General features: G+C 35.5%; 1 protein-coding gene across 2 annotated transcripts in view; it reads left to right on the top strand.

Annotated features, from left to right (window-relative positions):
• The window catches only part of ZBTB10 (zinc finger and BTB domain containing 10), a 33,743-nt gene extending 19,381 nt beyond the window's left edge, over positions 1–14,362 (top strand). Inside the window, exons 3-6 of one of the 2 annotated variants that reach the window (XM_037164163.2) lie at positions 2,365–2,475; positions 7,429–7,500; positions 7,804–7,976; positions 8,231–14,362. In XM_037164163.2, coding sequence (XP_037020058.2) covers positions 2,365–2,475; positions 7,429–7,500; positions 7,804–7,976; positions 8,231–8,536 — 662 coding nt within the window. In that variant the 3' untranslated portion in view covers positions 8,537–14,362. Of the gene's footprint in view, positions 1–2,364; positions 2,476–7,428; positions 7,606–7,803; positions 7,977–8,230 lie in introns of both variants that reach the window. The other variant, XM_037164162.2, reaches the window with a different exon arrangement.
• Positions 14,363–20,690: the final 6,328 nt, after the last annotated feature.

Consider the following 20,690-nt stretch of genomic DNA (forward strand, 5'->3'; position numbering starts at 1 on the left):
CTAAACTAGTAATACAGGTTGTAAAGGGCAGAATACTTAAGCCAGCATTTAACATTTGTTGAGAAGCTTTTTATTTGTCATGCATTTTGGTAAACACTGGGAAAATAAAACCCAAACAGTGTCCCTGCTCTGAAGCAGCAGGTAAAGAAATCTGCGACTGTTTACTGTCCATGAACTTCAGTCATCCTGACTGCCAGCCCATTTCCTCTAAGCAGTAACCTCACATTCTACCTGACAGAAAATAAGAACCATTAGACTGAAATGTCCTAAGTGCCTATCGTCAAACTTTTCTCTGGACAGATTGTCTTTGTCTTTTGACTTTGTCTGGACAGAGTCCCAGACAGACTCTAGGAATCTTACAGATCAGATCACTACCACTTTGGTGGTATTTCTTCAGTACCTTTAACTTCTCTTGTTAGTGACTCGTGTCCTTTGAGCATCTAAATATGTTTATTACTTTCACCTTAAAAATATCTTACTCTGTTTTTCATTCTTCCCTTTTTACAGCCAAATTTCTCAAATTGTGTTGTATAATTCGCTGTCTTCCATTCAGAACACAGGCCACCCTTACTCTTTCTGTTTACTCCACCAACCCACTTAGGTGCTCAGTTTTCTTTTGAAATGAAAGTAATGCATATTTCAAGCCTCATTTTGAATTGTTGACAGCATTGTCACAGTAGACTACTTGAAATACTTCTCCTTAAGTCTTGTTTTTTTTAAGGTTTTATTTATTTATCTTTAAAGGGGAAGGGAAGGAGAGAGAGGGAGAGAAATATCAATGTACGGTTGCCTCTCATGTGTTCCCTTCTGGGAACTGGCCTGCAACCCAGGCATGTGCCCTGACTGGGAATCAAACCGTGATCCTTTGGTTCACAGGCCCACACTTGATCCACTGAGCTACACCAGCCTGGGCTCTCTTTAAGCCTTTTTATGTACCCTTTATGTAGCTTATTAAATGCTAGTATTCTTCAATAAATTGGTCATTGCCTTTTCCTCATGGTCTCATCTTTTTACTCCCATGGCCTTATTTACTATGTATAGTCTAACAAACATTTTTGTCACCAGTTCAAGCACCAAATTTATACCCTTTGGTAGTAAATTTTTCCACTTGGAAGTTTAAATGAAAAAAAAATAAATTTTTGAGTGTTTGCTATATACCAGGCCAAATACTAACAAGCACTTGTCATTTTCTGAGTAGGTCTGGGATGGGGCCAGATAACACTGCTGCTGCTTTAGGGACTACACTGGGGACTGGTATTGCAGGTCTCAGTGACAGATGCAGAATAACCTGCTTCACTGCTGTGGAGTGGCAGAGCTGGTCCCAGGAAGTATTGGGCTGGCCAAAAAAACCGCTTAGTTTGTCCGTAAAATAAAAAACACATTTTTCATTTTCACCAATAACTTAATTGATTTGAATATTTTGAGTATGCCAGCCACCATATTTTCACTGTGTATAATATGCATCCACGTTTTTGTGCACATTATATATGGGATTATTATATCCATGGTATGTAATCATTATACACGGCAAAATACGGTATCTCCTACCATAGGCTTATAGTGGATAGAGACCAGGAATGCTGCTAAACATTTTCCAATGCATAAGACAGCCCACAGCAAAGAACTTTTTGACCAAAATGCCTAAAGTATCAAGAAACTTTGCAAACCACTTTTGGCATATTTGACCAGTCACAGCACTTTCTTCATGTACTGCACAAATCAAATTTTATTGTGTTTCAGTTGCATTTTTACCTTTCTTGAACTAATAAAGCATAACATGCTGAAAATGTTGCATAGCTTTTCTATCATCAGTGGTTGCACAAAAATTCACCAGTTGTTTAAAATGCATGCTGGTATGACATGTCACAATACACAGTCTAGCAAAGTTGTTTTGAATGAAATTAAAGACAGCTAAGCACTACTAGAGCCATCTTACAGAAAAAACCAAATGAACTTTTTGGCCAACCCAACATCTAGAATTTAGCTTTTAACTCACCATTCCCACCCCAAACATATTATTAAACCTTTTTCTTAAGTATGTGATACTCAGTAAGTGCATAACTAAACTTCCTAAACCTACTATTCCCTCCAGAACTGGTTCTCTTCTAGGGTTCCCTGGCTGGGGTACCAAGTTATCCTAGCTCTAAAGCTCGTTCCTATCTAGAACACTATATTTAATGTTGAGCGTGCACTTTTTCCTGTGGTTGAAAGTCATGTCCTATGCTTACATGCCTTGTAGGTATACAGTACTTGGAGATAGCCTTTCTATGTCTGCCTAAGAAACAATTCCAAAAGGGAGTGGTTTTTTACATAATGGCTATGGTGTGGTTGTAAATAACAGATTATTCTCCATCTCCTTTTCAGATCTGGATGGTGCTCTACTCTCAGGGCCAGACTGTGATAGGAATGTGAATGTGAATGTGAATGCAAACTTAATGGCCGAAGCCAGCTTGGGTCAAGATGGAGGTGATGTTGGTAGGTACAGTAGGAATTTAAAAAGAGTACATTTAAGAGGATTTGAGGATTATGAAGTTTTCAAGTACATGTTTATTAAGATCCTCCCGCAGTTTCTTTTCCTTAAAGGAAAAAGGAGAGTCTTTTTTTAAGCCAGTGTCATCCCAATAAATTCAATACAAAGGGGAAAAAAAGAAGAGTATTATATGTAAATATATCATCTGTGGTGGCTATGATTGTGATAGACTTTGGAAGCCTAGTAAATACAAATAGATAGGTGTTCCTCATCTTGGAGGACATTTTAAAACTCTAAATAGCGCAAGTAATTATGGTGACTTTCTGCTAATACATAGATGGAATTGAGAATGGTAATTATCAGAATGATTGGTGTATTTGAATTAGCTTTGATGTAAAATAATAGCATAATTCTAAATGGCTATAGAAATATTCATTGTGAATAGTAAAATGGTCATACCTTGGTACTCGTCAGCTTCAGAACTTATCAAAACCCTGTGCTCATTGCATTTTGATGAAAAAAAAGTTTCAGCACTCAACACTTGTTAGGGACTTGTTGCACTTGCTAGAACTGGTATGAGTCACAATGCCGCCGCCCCACAAGAGAAAATGCTTCATTGCTCATTGACTTCATACGGTACTCATTGGTTTCAGTACTCGTCACAGATTCCAGGACAACTTAATGATGAGTAACAAAGTACCACTACATATCAACTGTACTTTGGGAGAAGCAGCCTGCAAGTAAGGACAGAGAATCTTTGAATATTCAAAAGAATTACATGAGTACATTGTAAGTCAATTAGAAAGGGAAAAAGTTTTCTTTACAGAAGACCATGAAGCTAATAAATATTAAAAAGTGACTAGATTGTAAAAATACCTATTTTGCAACATCCACAGGAAATAATTCAAAATCATCACTGGATGATAAGCCACTATTGATAGGCTTACATGATGATTGAGCGAAAGGGTATTGTAATGGCATATTCACATGGTCTCAATAACTTCTAAAAAGATAACTTTACAATAAAGAGATCTGATGAACATTACTATAACCAAGTGATTAAACTTAGTACTAGCAGTAAAAGAAACTGAAATAATGTGCCTTCTGACAGGATGCCTGAGCTGGCACACATCATCATCTATGTGGTATTCTTGCCAAAATGTTTCACCCAGATCTAATCACATGGGAAAATCAGACAAATCAACACAAATTCAGCTGGTCCAGATTCTAACATGTTAGTGCCAGGAAAGACAAACAGGAACCACTAGGTTGGTGCATTCACAAGGAGATCAATTGAATGCACCATGTCGATCTTGATTGCATTGTGGGTTGAAACAATGACTAAAGGGGCATTTTGGGAACAGTTGGATATTTGAATATGTTGTATAGGCTAAATGATAGTCATTGAACAATTTTAAATTTCTTGGATGTGATAAAGGTGCTGTGGTTGTATAGGAGAAAGATACACGCTGTTTTTAGGGGCGAAGTGATGGGTGTGCATGTTTTCAAATAGACATAAAATGTATATATATGTAGACATAGAGTACATGTGGCAAAAGTAACATTTGCTGAATATATATATACACACACACACACACACACATATATATATATATATATATATATATATATATATATATATATATATATATAAAGGGATATTGGATGTTCATTGTTTCAACTCCTGTAGCTTAGAAATTCTTTTAAAATTTGATGGGGAGGGAGACAACTAGGGGTCCTTCTTACAGAAAGCTTTTGGGCTTCAGAACACAGTATACACTGACCAAAATTAAGCCATTTACATCAAACCTTGCTTACAACTAAGATCAAACAAAAGCAAAACAATCCCGTAGTGTTCCAACTGTGTGTTTCAATTTACTCTATGCAATCTTACAAAAATTTGGTCATTATTTACCAGATACACATAAATAACATAAGCAGCAAAAGAAAATTCAGCTTAAAAGAGAGCAAGCTCATGTCTTGAGGAAAAGTAAAAGTATATTAAGAATGTAAAGCAAAGTTCAATTTTCATGCAGTTAGGGTAGAGTGGTTTCTCCTAACTGTTGAAAAGAATTTACAAAAAAGGTTTTGAAATGGGTAGTTTACAGATCAAATGGGTTGAATTTTGAAGACTTTGCTTGTACAGAGAATTGCCAAGTGCAGGAATTTTTTATTGACCTTGTTTTGGTTTAGAAATCTGTTTCAAGAATGGATGGGTTCAGTTGGGCTATGTGAATTTATATGTAAAGTTTTAAATTTGCACACACACATATTCAGTGGGTAATGATCTATATAATTTATCTCATTCTCAAAAAAATACACCTTTGATCCAGTCACTTTTCTTTAGGGGACACTTTGATCCATTGGAATTTTTGCAACTGAGATCAGCCTTTATTGTAATTTTGACTTTAAGAACATTGCTTTCTTCTTAGCTTGCCATTATGGAATAATGTACTCAGAAGGATATTATTGAACAATAAGCACAGTTTTGAGGTAGATCTTTAATGAGCGTAATGATCCTTCAGTGTATTGATTTACAAGGGAATACCTTTCTTCAGGCTGCTGTTATGTTTCCTACAGGATACTTACTGGTTCTAAGAATTTGGAGAAATGATAGAAGCTTGGGATGAGGCTTTGTTAATTTGAGTTATTTTGAATTTCAGGATGCTGTTTTGCCTGTCATCATGAATGCTTTTTATTGTATCTTTACTGCGGGTTATTTAGAAAAACATAGAATTTCAAGTATTAAAAATTTTAAATTCTGACCCTTAGATTATCAATTTATATGTTGCTTTAGGGCTATTCTGTTTTTTATGTAGTGAATAATATTTAGTTGAAGATATCAGCATATATAACGTGATGTCTTATGTTAATCTTTGAAGTATTTTGAGCAAGCCAAAAATACCTGTGCGTGTTAGCATTTGCCAGATACATGTACTGAACAAATAACTGAAGTGTATTTGGACATTAGAAATCGAAGGTAGACAAGCACAGTCCTTGCTCCCTTAGGGCTTACTTGGTTTTGCATTGATTTGGACGAGAACTATGAGTCACAAGGGTCAAACTTTAGAAATGTGAAGATAATCTGTTCCACCCCACACACACAGATAGGGTGACACACTTTAGGATTCAGAAAACCATAGTATAGTTAAATGGGCTTTCCTTTTTTTCTCTTTGCTTTTTGTTTTTGAGATGGCTTTCCTAACAGTATAAAAAAAGGATGTTTTTCAAGTAAAAAATAATTTATGTTAATATTAATGAAGTGTGATTTTTAAATACCTGAGAGATTTTTTTTTTGCACTGTTGGGTATTGATACTGTCATCAAAGAAGTCTTAAGTTCTTTTAAATTTTAAGAGAGGCAGTGTATTGGATTGGCCATAAGTCCATTTATTTATTTTTTTCCTTAAAATAAGACAAGCACTTTGTCATATGGAAAAAAACTAGATGAACTTTTTGACCAACCCAATATCTAGCATGTAGATATAGGTAAGTAAAATCTTAGAAAACTCATTTTGGCAAGCATTCTTTTATCAAAACCATGGTGTCCATGGGAGGAAAATTGAGCCTGGATGGGAGTATTCCAGGAAGAGGGAAGAATGAATGCAAAGGCATTGAAGTAGGAGCCATCTTACCACAGAGGGACAGTAGAGAAACTAATGTGGTCAGAACAGAGTGCCTCAGAGGTTGTTGGAAGCAAGGGTTGGGTCAGGTAAGGCTTTGTAGAATATTGGAAGTCCTTGGCTTTTACTGTGAGTGAGATGGATAGTCCTTGCAGGCTCTTGAGCATAGTGCCAAACTCTGACTTAAAATTTAAAAAGAATATGATGATGGTTATATTAAACAAAACTCCAGGAGGGCACATAAAACTGATGACTGTTGAAAATAATCCAGTGGCAAGGGTTGATGGTCAATTGGATCAGGGTGGCAATAGCCATGGAGGGTTCTGGATTCACATTGCGGAAGGATTACCAATTACAAGGAATGTTCAAGATGAAATGAAGTCCACAGGAGATAATTCCTACTTTAGCTGAAGATCCTCAGGCACAAATTCCCTAAGGGACTTCAACTATTCTATTTTGATTCTACCTTCTGGATTTCCATTTAAGAGGATGGATAATCGCAAGAGGTTTTGATGAAGCCCCAAAAGGGCCAGTTACCTTGTCCCAAGGTATCTGAAACCACAAGCAAGAGACTAATAATCTACATTTGTATTTACTTGTGTTTATATTTTTCATCCTTAGGCCATTTTTCTTTACAAATTAGTCTTAAAACAAGACTGTGATTGTTTGGGAGACAAAAGGAGATTATCCTGTTCCACAGCTGGGTTTCCAGGTGATATTCTCAAGTGATAGAATAGTCAGGGATAGCAATTACTAAGACAGCATTCTGTTTTGAATGTATTTGAAACACAGTATTTAAAGGAGCAGTTTCATGTGGTCTCCACATACCATTAAATAATCAGGTTTATCTCACTGAATTTTTCCTATGATTGGATTGTATTTTAAACTTTAGATTGTTTTCTGTTTAAGATGCTTGCCAATCGCAATATAATAAAGAATGAAGACATCTCGGTTTTAGACTAAAATGTAAAGTTTTTTTATTTAGCTATTTTATATTAATCCCTTCCATCAAAATGATAGAATGTAGCCCTGGCTGGTGTAGCTCAGTGGATTGAGCACAGGCCTGCGAACCAGAGGATCGAGGTTCAATTCCCAGTCAGGGCATATTCCTGGGTTGTAAACCGGTTCCCTGCAGGCCAGTTCCCAGCAGGGGATGCACGAAAGGCAACCATACGTTGGTGTTTCTCTCCCTCTCTCCTTCCCTTCACCTCTAAAGATAAATAAATAAAAATCTTTTAAAAAAATGATAGAATGTTCATATATATTTGTTTTTTTGATTCTAGCAGGAGACCTTTATTACCAATATTACCTCAAAAATCACTTTTCAATTGTATTAGGTACCTCACATGATTTCAAGTATGGCCTAATGCCTGGCCCATCGAGTGATTTCAAGTATGGATTGCTACCAGGTACTTCAAACGATTTCAAATATGGATTGATACCAGGTGCTTCAAACGATTTCAAGTATGGGTTATTGCCTGAATCCTGGCCAAAACAAGAAACTTGGGAAAATGGCAAGTATTAGTTAACTAAACATCTATGGAATTATTTGAAATGCTTAACAATTAAAAGCTTCCATATTCTGAGTTTTAAAAAAATCGAGATAGCAGTAGCCCTGTATCAGTCCCTGTTTTCAGGGATAGTAGGCGGTTAATAGCAAGTTTTCTGTTTATATATAAGTGCTTTTTGTGTTTGTTTTTTTATTCTCAAAGGTGAATCATCTCTAAACACAAACAAGTTAAAATGTCCTCATTGTACCTATGTCGCCAAATACAGAAGAACACTAAAAAGGCATTTGCTCATTCATACGGGAGTCAGATCCTTTAGCTGTGATATTTGTGGAAAGCTGTTTACTCGCAGAGAGCATGTAAAAAGACATTCCCTGGTAAGTAACTTTAAATATAATTGATGTTTATGTCACTAAAATTAACGGTATTAACAGTTACCTGCAGTTTTAAGAAAGGTTGAATGTTATATAATTTTAAACAAAGAATATGATTTATGAACTGATATTAAAGTTTATACAGCAAAAAAGTGGTAAATACACTCAGGGTTAAATGGGTGGTGAAATTTGAATGGCTCAAATGCACTATATCGTCTACACCATCCTTACTGGATTTTTTTCCCCCCTTCAATTAGGTGCATAAAAAGGATAAAAAATACAAATGTATGGTGTGTAAGAAGATCTTCATGTTAGCAGCCAGTGTTGGAATAAGACATGGATCTCGACGCTATGGTGTTTGTGTAGACTGTGCAGATAAATCACAACCAGGAGGGCAAGAAGGTGTAGATCAGGGACAGGATACAGATTTCCCTCGGGATGAAGAATACGAGGAGAATGAAGTAGGAGAAGCTGATGAAGAGCTGGCTGATGATGGAGAAGATCAGAACGACCCGTCTCGATGGGATGAGTCAGGAGATGTTTGTATGTCTCTAGATAATTAACTGGCCTACTATACTCCTCAAGGATGCTGCATTTGGACATAATATGAATTGACAATTTGAATTGTTGAACTTGAAGGCTTGCAAAATATGGTACATGCTGGATGGTAGTTTTGTTGCTGTGAAAACTGTAGGGTCAAAGCCTTATAGCAAAAAAATTTTTTTTATATTTGCACAGGACTGTACAGCAAACAACCTTGTGGTTGGATTACATGGAGTCCCACAACTTCAGTCATTTATCAAAGTAAAAATATTTTTTATTTATAGGATATACAATAATTCTTTGGGTCTTATGAAAATGGAGTACCTGTCCTTGAAGAGCTGACATTCATGTACCAGTTTAACATGAATGAAGAAAATCCATTTATGAGAATACAGTGACAGCTGGCCCAATTACTCTGTCCATCAAACCACTCAGGCTAGTTTGTACCAGTAGAGTTTGTTTCTATTTTTATTTTTATTAATTTTATTTTTTTTAATACAGATTTTCAGTGAGGGGCCTTTTTCAACCCCATTGGTTGTACTTTTCTGTATTTTCCATTTTAATTTGCTTCATAAGTTAAACCAAGTCTCTTCTAGTCTTAGGTATTGCTTAATTTTGTGCTGATGGGCATGTTTATAAGAACTGGAGAGGTAATTTATTGGAATGAACTAACTGACTTCCTCCGTTCCCCCTTCCTTTTTGACATGAATTTTACTACTTCACAAATGAAGAATGATGTTGCAAAGTTACCATGGCAAAGTTGACACATACCACTAAATGATTATGATTTTGAAGTAACTTTCTCCTGCTGCTCTAATATGATAAATGGTTACTATATGACATTTTCTGACATGGTATTCTCCGACATGGTATTCAGTTTTGGGAATCTGTTACTTTGGCACTATTCTAGTTTGCCTCTTTTTGTTTTTGCCGGTGTACTATACCTCAGTCCTATTTGAAGAGACAGAATCTAATTGAAAGAAGAGTCATAGAAACAATAAGTAAAATGATTTGAGTTTATCCTCCATGTCCAGTTTGGTTAGCTTGTTATGCAACATAAGTGACGTATCAGGTTTTCACTCTTGTGCCCTTTTATTAAAATTAACACAAAAATGGCATTCTCTTTTGTTTCATACTTACTGGGATATTGTTTTAAAATTATAAAGACAATTTTTCACATTGATAAATAGTGTTTCTAATAGTCACCCAGATTCAGCAATTTGCAACAGTCTTACAAATAAAATATTGAGAGGCTTTACAATTTATTATTAAATAAATTATTCAGGGTACAAGCCGTGATGTATTACAAAGTAGAAATTGTCAGATTCATTTAGCCTGATGATAGATGAATTAGCTGATTGTAAAACTCACAGCAACATTTCACGTAATTAATATTAACATGCACAACATTTATCAGGAACATATTGTATATTATATAAGAGTAAGGGATATCATATTTTCAGCTTTCTTTTAAATAGAAATTGAGTATATTTTCCTATTTTATATCAGGTAACTAAATTATGCTAGTCATGTGAGAAAAGTTGCAGAGTACACTTTGACAGACATAATTCTTTTGGTGCTCCATCTGATCAAAGTTGAAACATTGATATGTTTTAAGAGACGAGCTTTCTCACTGTCTCTGATTTCAGTAGAATAATGGTTAAATGTTAGACACTGATGTTTCTGCTTGGATCAATCAAAGATGTAAAGTGTAGCTACATGGTTAGATGCATCTTTTGTTATCTAAACTTTATTGTAGTTTCTTCATAAGTGTAAAACTGACATGAATAGTTTTGGTTTGATTTTTGTTTAGGACTGAAGAGTATATCTTATTCTCAATGTTCTAGATAAATGAGTAAAATGTAGTTCTGGTGGGGTCCAAAGTAGATGTCTGTTGGGCAAAGATACTATGAATGAAAAAGTATTTTAAGCATAAAATGTTCTGCATTGTGAATATGTAAGTATAGTATAAAGATTTCTTTCATACCATTTATCCCCCCCCTTAAAATAAACCATAGTTTACAATTGGTAGATCTGTCTATATATAAATATATATTAAAGAGAAAAGATATATATCTGAAAACCACCTAAATCTGCTTTATTAGACTACAGTTCACTTATTGCATAGAAACTGGACTTGGCTTTACATTCTTATGTACTTTTACCTTTTCCTCAAGAACTTATTCTCTTTAAGCTGAATTTTCTTTTACTGGTTAAATCATTTATGTATATCTGGTAAATTATGACCAAATTTTTGTTAGATTGCATAGAGTAAATTGAAACACACACTTGGTACACTACGGGATTGTTTTGCTTTTGTTTGATTTTAGTTGGAAACGAGTTGATGTAGATGGCTTGTTATTATTAATTTAAAATATTCTATAATTGTTCATTACCTTTTATGTTGTGTTGTGACAGATTTGGCTATATTTTTAGTCAACTGAAATATGATACTTTACAATTTTGTTTTTAGAAAGGTAATCCAAAGGAAAAATGTTTATACTCTTGAATATATTAGCCTCAGCCTATATAAAAATTTCTTCTTTAAAGTAAACGTTTTACCAGAAACAGAATTGACAGATTTTTCTACTTGCTGACTGCCTAACTTATTTTGTTCCATGATCTGGAGGGACTGCCTTTACCCCTCTAGATCTTTTTTTAAAAAAAATAGTTTTAGTACTAAGGTATACTACTGGACGTTTCTATTTTTTTAAGTATATTCTTTTTCTGACTTACAGTACAATTTCAGGAAGTTGATAAATACTAAGAACTTATGATTGGTCTCTGAGGTAACAATGGAATACTCATAATTTTGTCTGTGGAGCCCTGGCAGAATTATGTGTTACACGTTTGCTGAATTTTTCTCTTGTAACTTGCATTTTAAACAAAAAAAAATATGTTAGAGCTGTTAATTTTAATGAAGGGGAAGAGTATAGACTATTTCTTTCCTATTTCCTCTGTAGCAACAGACCCTCTCATACAAATGAAGATCTTGCATTATTTCTTAACCTTCTCAGAGACAGTTACCTCCATATAGTCCCTACTTTGTCATTGTTTTTGGCCCTCGTTTTTCATATTCACTACATGTTTTGCTAAATTTAATACCCTAGCTACGAAGCTGAAAGAAGAACATAGGAAGGGGAACTGAACATTCATGATAGCTTTGAAATTTAGGGGGAAAACACTAGCTGGTTTGGGTAGAGCCATCCTAATGAGAAGAGTGGGATGAATGAGCAAACTCATGTGAAGTGCTTTAGAACAGTATCCGGCAGTTTAATAATGGATATGAACCAAGAGGAAAAGAAATGAGAAAGGGGGGAAAGGGGAAAAAATAAGAAATGAAAGCATCAGGGCTTGGAAACTTCTCTTACTACAATATGTAGAAGGCCTGAAAATAACTGGAGTAGTATAATCATGGGGAAAGTATGAGGAATATGGGTTTTAAAAATCATAAATTTTAAACTTTGATAAGCTTTATTTATATTTTTAGGACTTTGTCAACATAGAATGAAGAATTTATTTTTCTGAATAATGATTCCAAAAGCTACCATTTTTTAGTGCCTACACGTGCCATTGCGCTTTATTTTACCTGTTCCCCTCTAAGGTAGGTGCTATTGTCTCCATTTGGAGGAAAGGCTCCAGAGCAGCCACCTGCTGTAACTTGCCTAATGTAACACCGCCACGGGGCAGAGCTGGCTTTGAGCAGGTCTCATCTGAAGCCCAGGCACTTTTTAGGGGCTCTACTGCTGCCACCTTAAACTACTTTTGTAGAATTTCAGGTCTTTAAGGAGTCTTCTATGGAGACACTATTTTCCCTCTAAAACAGCTACGTTAGGAATTGGAGTATCTAACCCTTTCTCTCCCAAATATCCTCACTGATACAGCCCTTGTTTTCTCACCTGACTACAAGTCAGATGCCTACCAGTGTGGCACTGGCTAGGAATTGGCTGTGGCATTTTCATTTTTAAATGGATGGTTTTTAAATGAACTAAATACGAACCCCAGTTTTTGTGCCGTTCAGTCACCCAGATCCTTAAACTTAACTATGGTACATGCTACAGTATACATGCTTAAAACAGGTGATTTTTCTTAGTCACTTTAGGATTTAAAATGGAGAGCTTTGTTCCTGCTGTATCCCTGCTTTCAAGTGAAGTTGAACAGGTCTAGTTTAAGATGTGTCAGGGATAAGCACACGTTAAGCCCTGAATTTTTTGAAATTGGGTACTTAAATTTTGGAGTACACTGGCTATTGAGAACAAAATTTTGGGTTGAGGAGAGGGATGGTTGAGGCCATTATAAAAAGGGAGAATCAGCATTTAAACACTGTAAACATAAAAAACACTTTCTTCTGCCTGCTGTTTGTAAAAGCTCTTTGGAAAGATCTTTTACGAAGACCAATTTTTTAATGTAATTTACCTACCTAGTGTAAGTGTCGTAAGACATGTATGTAAACTTCCAAAACTGTTTGTCTGTGTATTTAGAAAATACACAAGAATCTCTATCAAACCTAAAAAATATAAACTTGTGAGCACTAAATGGCTTCTGGCTTGTGAATTTTGTTGACTCTGACATTTAATTCAGATTTCTTTGCATTTAAAGTGTACAAAATTAGACTAATTGGGGTAGGGGAACACCTCTGTAAACTTAGACTTTTAATGTATAATTCAGGTATCTTTGTACTTAAGGTTTACAAGTTTGAATTATAGAATATTTGAAGGGTTCCTGTTTGTGTGCTTTTATAAAGTAAATAAGTGACTCAAACTACCTCCTAGTATTGCTTAGAGAGCTACTTCAGAACAGGAGTGATTTGTAATCAGCGTGTCATTTATCACGATTACTTTAAGGATTCTTTACAGGTTTTAGAAAACAAAATCTCCCCTTATAATTTACATGTGTTCATAATTTGGGAGATGAGCTGAAAAGCAAAGGTAAATCACTTTATCCCATATTTACTGCATATTAGTAGATTAATGGGTTATAATAAATATATAAATTTCAAGTCTTTAAATAATATGTATAAAACATAACTAGTTTTTTTAGGTTTTTGTGGTGTTAACAGTAGGACAACGGAAATCACAGAATGACCAGATAGGTATTCGTGCTCTCACTAAAGAAGTGAGAGTTACAGTTTAGTTGGGAGAAGAGCAAATTAAAGGAGGAGGTGGAGAGCCCATGTGGCATATAATGTCCAGTTTCTTTAACTTTGTAAGAAAATTGTCAAGAGACAGAAAAATTAGATACACCCTGTATGGTTCCAAGCAGTTGAGACCACTGCAGTCAAGATTAAAGGGCAGTTTTTAATAATTACTCAAAGATGAAATGGGATTTCCTGAGAAAAACCCCAAATCTACCACTGGATATGTTCCTGATAAAGTGAATGACTACCCGACAAGCATTTGGTTAAGGCAGTATTGACCAAACGTTTCTATTGAAGGGTGCTGTATTTTGTTTTAAATTTTTCAGACCATTGTAGTTGCCAGTTTTTTGTTTTACTTTACTAAAAACATTGATGAGGTTATGTGTGTATAAATATCATGAAGGATATTTTGACACCAAAAGGGGCACAATTAAAATTTAGAAATTATGTTTCACTTTATGGGAAAAAAATTGCTGTTGAACTTTTCTGTTTCCCTACAAGTCATCACAAATTGAATTAGTAGATCTGTGGTCAGATAGAAAATCAAAGGTCCTTCAGGCCTTAGCCCATGTCATAACTATCTGATTTTTGTACTAAAGAAGGAAATATAAAAGTGAACTACAAGGTATCTAGTAAATTGATCAAAGTAATAAAAAATATGCTCCATAACTGCACAGTGCCTTACTTGCTATGAATACTACCTTCTGACCATCGGCCAGATATTTTTCTTTTTTCCAACATCTCCAAAATTTGGCAATATGAAAACATTTATCTTCCGAGCACAATTAGGTACATGTTTGAATCTTAGTAAAAGATACACAAAAGACAGTCTTACTTCTTAACACATGTCCCAACAGCTGGTGAGAGAACGATACATAAAATGTTCTCAAGGTAACTGGAATTTTTTAGGTTGGAAGAAACTTGAGAGTAATAACCAATTCCCAGAGAGGTTGTTATGACTTTGCCATGAATTTTAGGACAGGGCTCCTAAACTTCCATTTTAATGGAAGTTTGCCCTATATCAAGATTATTCAATAAATATTTTAGATTTGGGAAAACTAAAATTATACACTACAAAGTATATTCAAATACAATACCTGGCACATAGTTTGAGCTCAGTATTACTTACTAAGTGATAGTTAAAGGCATCTGTGACTTAAGGATTTTGCCTGCTAGTATCTGATGGCTTGTAGCTTACAAGCTAATTTTATTCAGAGGTAGTTTGTGTTCCCAAGCACTGGATATCATACATCCTGGGCCCTTGGGACCTTTACCTGCAATACACCCATAGGTGACCATACCCAAAGACAATGACCGAACCCAATCCATAGCAAATATTTAGAGATCTCAATGAAAAAGTCTTGCAATGTTTTCATGTATACCACCTCCATAACTCAGAACACTTAGTGACAAGATTAAGTATTACCTGTTTGCTGCAAGAATATTTGTTTCAAAATGATTGGTGTAGCTACCACTAACATGTGTCTAATCTTCAGTGTATATAAGGAAGATGTGAAAACCTAGGAAGAAAGCCCTGAAGTACCACATCTTGCCATGTGTAATGTGCTCTCATGTATAGTGCGTGTCCACATTTTTGACCCAAACTTTCAGGGGAAAAAAATCTTTAGTTTTAATTAAATTACTTATATTTAGAAACAAAGTGATTATTTTATTCCAGGGCATTATTTTACATATGGATATCAATTACTTTCTAGAGTTATACTTTTAATGCATGAGCATAAATAAAAGAATTAACATTTATATAGGTATGGTGGAATTAGTACTACCCATCCGTGTATAATGCGCATCCTTATTTTTCCCTCAAAAACGGGGGAAAAATTATACATGGCAAAATACAGGTAATTGTCACCTAAATCACTAAGTAAAACAATTAGCTCATTCCAAAGAAAGGCAATTATAGAACTGGATCAGACTCCAAGAGTACTACTAGCCCAGGGCCTTATCCTCATTATGGCAAAAGAAATTTAAGACATCACTTAAAGGCTATATAGAGTTTTATAAATGTAGGTGTGATTTTTCTTTCATTGGTGTTCTTCAATTTGCCTCCTTTTAAGATTTTTTACACAGGCTTAGAGATATTGAATAAACTCTTACACTAGACTTCAGGTTTGCCTTCCGAAGGTAGCTGACTGCTCCAGTCTTGTCTGTTGGCTTTCCTTTGTTACTGTGGGTCATTCACCACACTCAGAAGGGAGCTCCCCCGTATCAATCTATGGACCGCTTCTTTGGCCACAAAGATTCCAGATGCACATAAATACCCATTTGTGAGAAAATGGTTACCTGTGATGGATCATGAGATTACACTGAATATCCATTCTCAGCTATTTCTACAAGCCATTTGGGAATGGGAAAAGCTACAAGATTAAACAAGCGGGGAACTTTATCAGAAAGGCCCTTCATTTCAGCAGTTTTGAAAAGTGGGAGTAATTGGGAGGAGTGGACAGGTAGGATGACTAAAAATAAAACGGTGCAGGCTAAGGTAAGCTAATGCATACACAGCACTCTATTGTTCACTTTCAACATAATATAATACTTTGACCTTGAAAATATATCTCAAGTCTTTGGGAAAGGTGTTTGTTACCCATATAATTTTTGCAGGGACCTTAATATGTTTGTCTTAACTGGCAAACAAAAATGTTTATAATAGCCATTTGTATCTTTTTCTGGGACAGGAATATGCATATATTACTTTTTCGTGCCTCCTAGTTCTCTTGTCAGCTCTGTTGGACCACTCTCTAGGAAGAGACAAGCTCTTTTTTCCCTAGAACCATTTATGTACTCAGGGAAACTGACACCTTAATTTAAGATGTGAGGGCCTAGATAAAGGGATGTTGATCTAGTGAAGTTTTTCCTATCCAATAAGTCAGTAAAATGACAGTCACTTAGAGTTAATGTTCATTCCGCGTACATATTGGGTAGGGAAAGAACATCACCTTCTCTCAAAGGATGAAATCAAGAAGCTTCTGAGTTTCCCTCTCCCACATTATTTTTTTAAATTTATTTATTGTTCAAGTACAGTCTTCTGTTTTTTACTCCCATCCCAGCCCACCCTCCAGTGCTCCCCACCTCCCTCCCCTTTCTACCCCCCTTAGTTGTTGTCTGTGTGTCTTTTATACTAGTTCCCGTAAATCCTTCCCCTTTTTCCCACATTATTCTTAAGGAAAGGGATAGCTTAAGTATCTCTACTCAATTTTCATGTGCTTTTTTAGCATAGTATATTTCCACATCGCCAAAATCTCTTAATAACAAATATCAGTGTTCAAAATCCCAATCAGATCCTGTTTTGTACATGTGCATGTGTGTGTTTTACAGTTTGCTGGCAGTGAAGATTCTAATAGTCTATAATGAGTCAGCAAACTTCTTCTGATAGGACCAGACAGTACATATTTTTGGTTTTGTGGGCCATAAGACCAGTCACAACCAGTCAACTTTGCTCTTGTACCTTGAAAGCAGCCATAGACCATGTGTAAATTAGTAATGTAACTGTGTTCTGATAAAACTTCACTTAGGACATCAAGGTAGTGGGCTGCTGTTTGCTGACTTCTGCTCTATAAGTTCTCACTGCATCCATTTCTCTCCTGACCTTTCTGTCCTTGCAATACGCACACTGAAGAATGATGTGCCTTCTTAATATCAATGAATTCCATCCTTTCCAGCATTACAAGTCTCGAGTAGCAACAGAATTTAATGCTCTGGTGATATCATTTTAGCTGGGAAGGGTAAAAACCTTAACCATCTTGGCTCTGGTTAAACAACAAGCCCTTCATAAGAATTAAGTTAAATACCACATCCCAGTATACAAGGTGCCCCTCCATACTCCCTGGTTCCTGAGCAAGAGAAGCAAGGAATGAAAAATACATCTAATTCAGAAGTCCATTCAGCGAATAATAGGAAGAGACTTACTTGCTGATAAAACTATCTTTCTAATTCAGGCTCTTTTCTTGCCAATATATATCCTGTGTGAAAAGATCCTTTTATTTTACATGTCTCAACCCTAATTGAGGACTATGACATTGACTTTCTGTAGCCTTTAGAATGTAAACTATTTGGGGGGCTTTCATTAATATATACATTGTTAAGAGGTGTCAACAAATTAGACTTGTCAGTCATTTGGACATAGCTTGAAAATGCTGAGCTAGTGAGTAATTGAACCAATATATCTGACCTTAACACTTTCCATCAAACATCTAATGAAATAAATTCACAAAGTCAACGACTGTCAAACTGAACTGGAAGTCTGTCATTGTTTCAGACACACAGATTCCCCACTCTGAGCCCTACTGAGGACAACCTGGTGGCCTGTGTGTGTTGCTCAGTCTCTATGTGTCAAATGAACCAAGTACTGAGGGCACTTTTAGTCAAAATTTCTATTTAGAGAGCATTTGAGATCTTACTCCATTGCCCATGTCAGTTTGACACATAACCTTTTTAAAAATTCTCAAAAAAAGTTTTATTTAAACAATTTCAACATTTATCTAAAATAGTTTCAAGAGTTTTTCCTTACTAAAATTCAAATTAGTCAGAACAGATAGTCTGATCCTTAGGGACCCATTGTGGGTATCAGACCTATTCTGAGAGAACATCTGATCGCACTCAGACCTGTGGGCGCTGCGGCTGCACTAGGGTTACCACTGTGCCTTCCGTTCACTCCTGCACCTACTGCAGTCTAGAGGAGCTTCAATATTTGAGTGAAACTACCTTGAGAAAGGCCACTAATGACTAGTCAAATCCTTCACTCTGCAGCATTTGGCACTGTTAATAACTGGTTTCCTTCACTCAACTTTCCTCTTTTGACCCCGTAAGTGTGGTATTCCCTTAATTCTTTGAGGGGGCACGCTCCCAGTGTCCTTTCTGTTGCTGTTCTCATTCAGTCCCGATTGATCACAGTGACTCAAATCTTGGTGACTTTCATCACTGACCTTTCTTCAAAGTTTACAGATACTTGTTTAAATAATACATGCATTGTTAGTCATTCCTAATTAGGGTCTTGGTTCTTTCATTCCTCTTGGACGACGAGAAGGGTCTTTAGACATTTTACTGTATGAACTCTTGCCACGAGTGGATACTGCCTAGCGAAGTCACCCTCAGGAGAATTATAACCTTGATTTTTCTGAAGGTATTTAAAGCATTCTAGCCATGTTCACACTATTTTTGATGAGGTGGTGCCTGGTTGACTTTATCATGTCATGTCAGCATGTATATGTCTCTGTGAATTATACCAACGAATCAAATATTTGAACTGAAGGAACCTGAGGATTATATACATGTTTAGCCAGCCTCTGAACTCCACGAATGTTTATAAAGCAGGTCCTCTGAGCTTGAGACTCTTCTGTTTGTTCTCTAAGCTGAGTAGAGTTGAAATCTGCTTATTCCATCTCTTGATGCCACAGAAATTTATATCCTTCCATATAATGGTCTGTGTGACAATAGAAATTGGAAAGAGGCAGGCACTGGATTTGAGGAGAGCTGAGGGCCTTAAACTTTTTTCATTCCTAGGAAACAGTATTCCGTGTTTTCTTTTCTGTAAGAATCATATCACAATCCCATAGTGTCTGCCATTTAGCCATTTACCAATTTAATGTTCCACTTGTGATCTTAAGGCTAAGAATCAAATCTTTAACATGGAAAACTAATGCCCAAAGAGAGATTTTTATTTTATTTTTTAAATATTTTATTTATTTTTTAGCCTGGGGAAGAGAGGGAGAAAGAGGGGGAGACAAACATCAACGTGAGGTTGCCTCTTATGTGCCCACTACTGGGGCCCTGGCCCACAATCCAGGCATGTGCCCTGACTGGGAATTGAACCTCTGAACCTTTGGTTTGCAGGCCAGTACTCAACCACTGAGCTATACCAGCCAGGGCTCAAAGATTTTTTTTTTTTAATTCAGAAATATTTCTTAAAAATAGAATGTTAATTGGCAGGCACTACACTTATGAGATTAAATTTGCTTCTTTAAGATAACATTAAGTTTGTGGCTTGATATAAAAATGTTAATGTTGCTTAATCCTAGGCTTTCAAGAATTTCATAATTAATTGACTTCTTAATGCAGTATAATTTTACCATATATAAATTTAATGGTTTAACTCCCTTGAGAAAATGTATTACAAGGAAGATGAGAGTTATTTTTTCCTTTTAATTGCATTTAGATCTGAAAGATGAGAAATATTTCACTTATATTAAGTTCTTATAAAATTTCAGCTCCCACATGTCTAAGCCATTCCTTTCCTTTACACAGCAAGACAGATTCATAATTATGGCTACTTTGTTATTTTTTATACATATTCTGAAAAAAACATGAGTACAGTCCTAGTGCATTTGTACCATTAAGATGGGAGAATGGGAACAGTGTCCTCATTAAGTAGCCAGTTTAAGTCCTAAAAATTACTAAATGCTTATCAGCATGGTATTATTTTCTCAATGTTTAAACTTTAAAAATATAAGTAAGGGGATTCCATAAAAATACTTACCATTATGCCTTCTGTAAAGTTTATTGCATGCTGTTTGAAAGTTACTATGATATTCTTCATCTCTGTCTCAGCAAAAAATCCAAGACAACAAGACCTGAGAATCCTAGCACATTCTGCCTATGTAGGTGATGTATTTCATTGCCATTCTCAGCCACTTATGGACATGAAAGAAAAAGAAGGGGTGATTTTACTCTTTAAGCACTTATCATTCACTGACATCACACCAATTAGTTATAACTTTTATGTTTAACATAAGCAGTTTCTTTATAGTATAATTGTGACTCTAATCCAAACCTCAGAATGGCCATTTTTTGGAAACTAAGTATAAATAATGCAGACATAATATTTTTTGCAGGCAAATAGTGAACAACTGCATTAGCTGGTTAGCCACTGTAAAAGTCCATTATCTGCCTATATAAAGGAAGTGACTTAAAAATTCAGATTTGAGAATTTTTTCAATAAACTATCATTAATGTCCTACTTTTTTAACAGAATCTTTTCTTATATTCCTGCATTTATTAACATAATTCATTGTTGGAGATGATTA

Source organism: Artibeus jamaicensis, unplaced genomic scaffold (genome assembly GCF_021234435.1).
Source record: "Artibeus jamaicensis isolate MK-2021 breed Jamaican fruit bat unplaced genomic scaffold, CSHL_Jam_final scaffold_916, whole genome shotgun sequence".
NCBI lineage: Eukaryota > Metazoa > Chordata > Mammalia > Chiroptera > Phyllostomidae > Artibeus > Artibeus jamaicensis.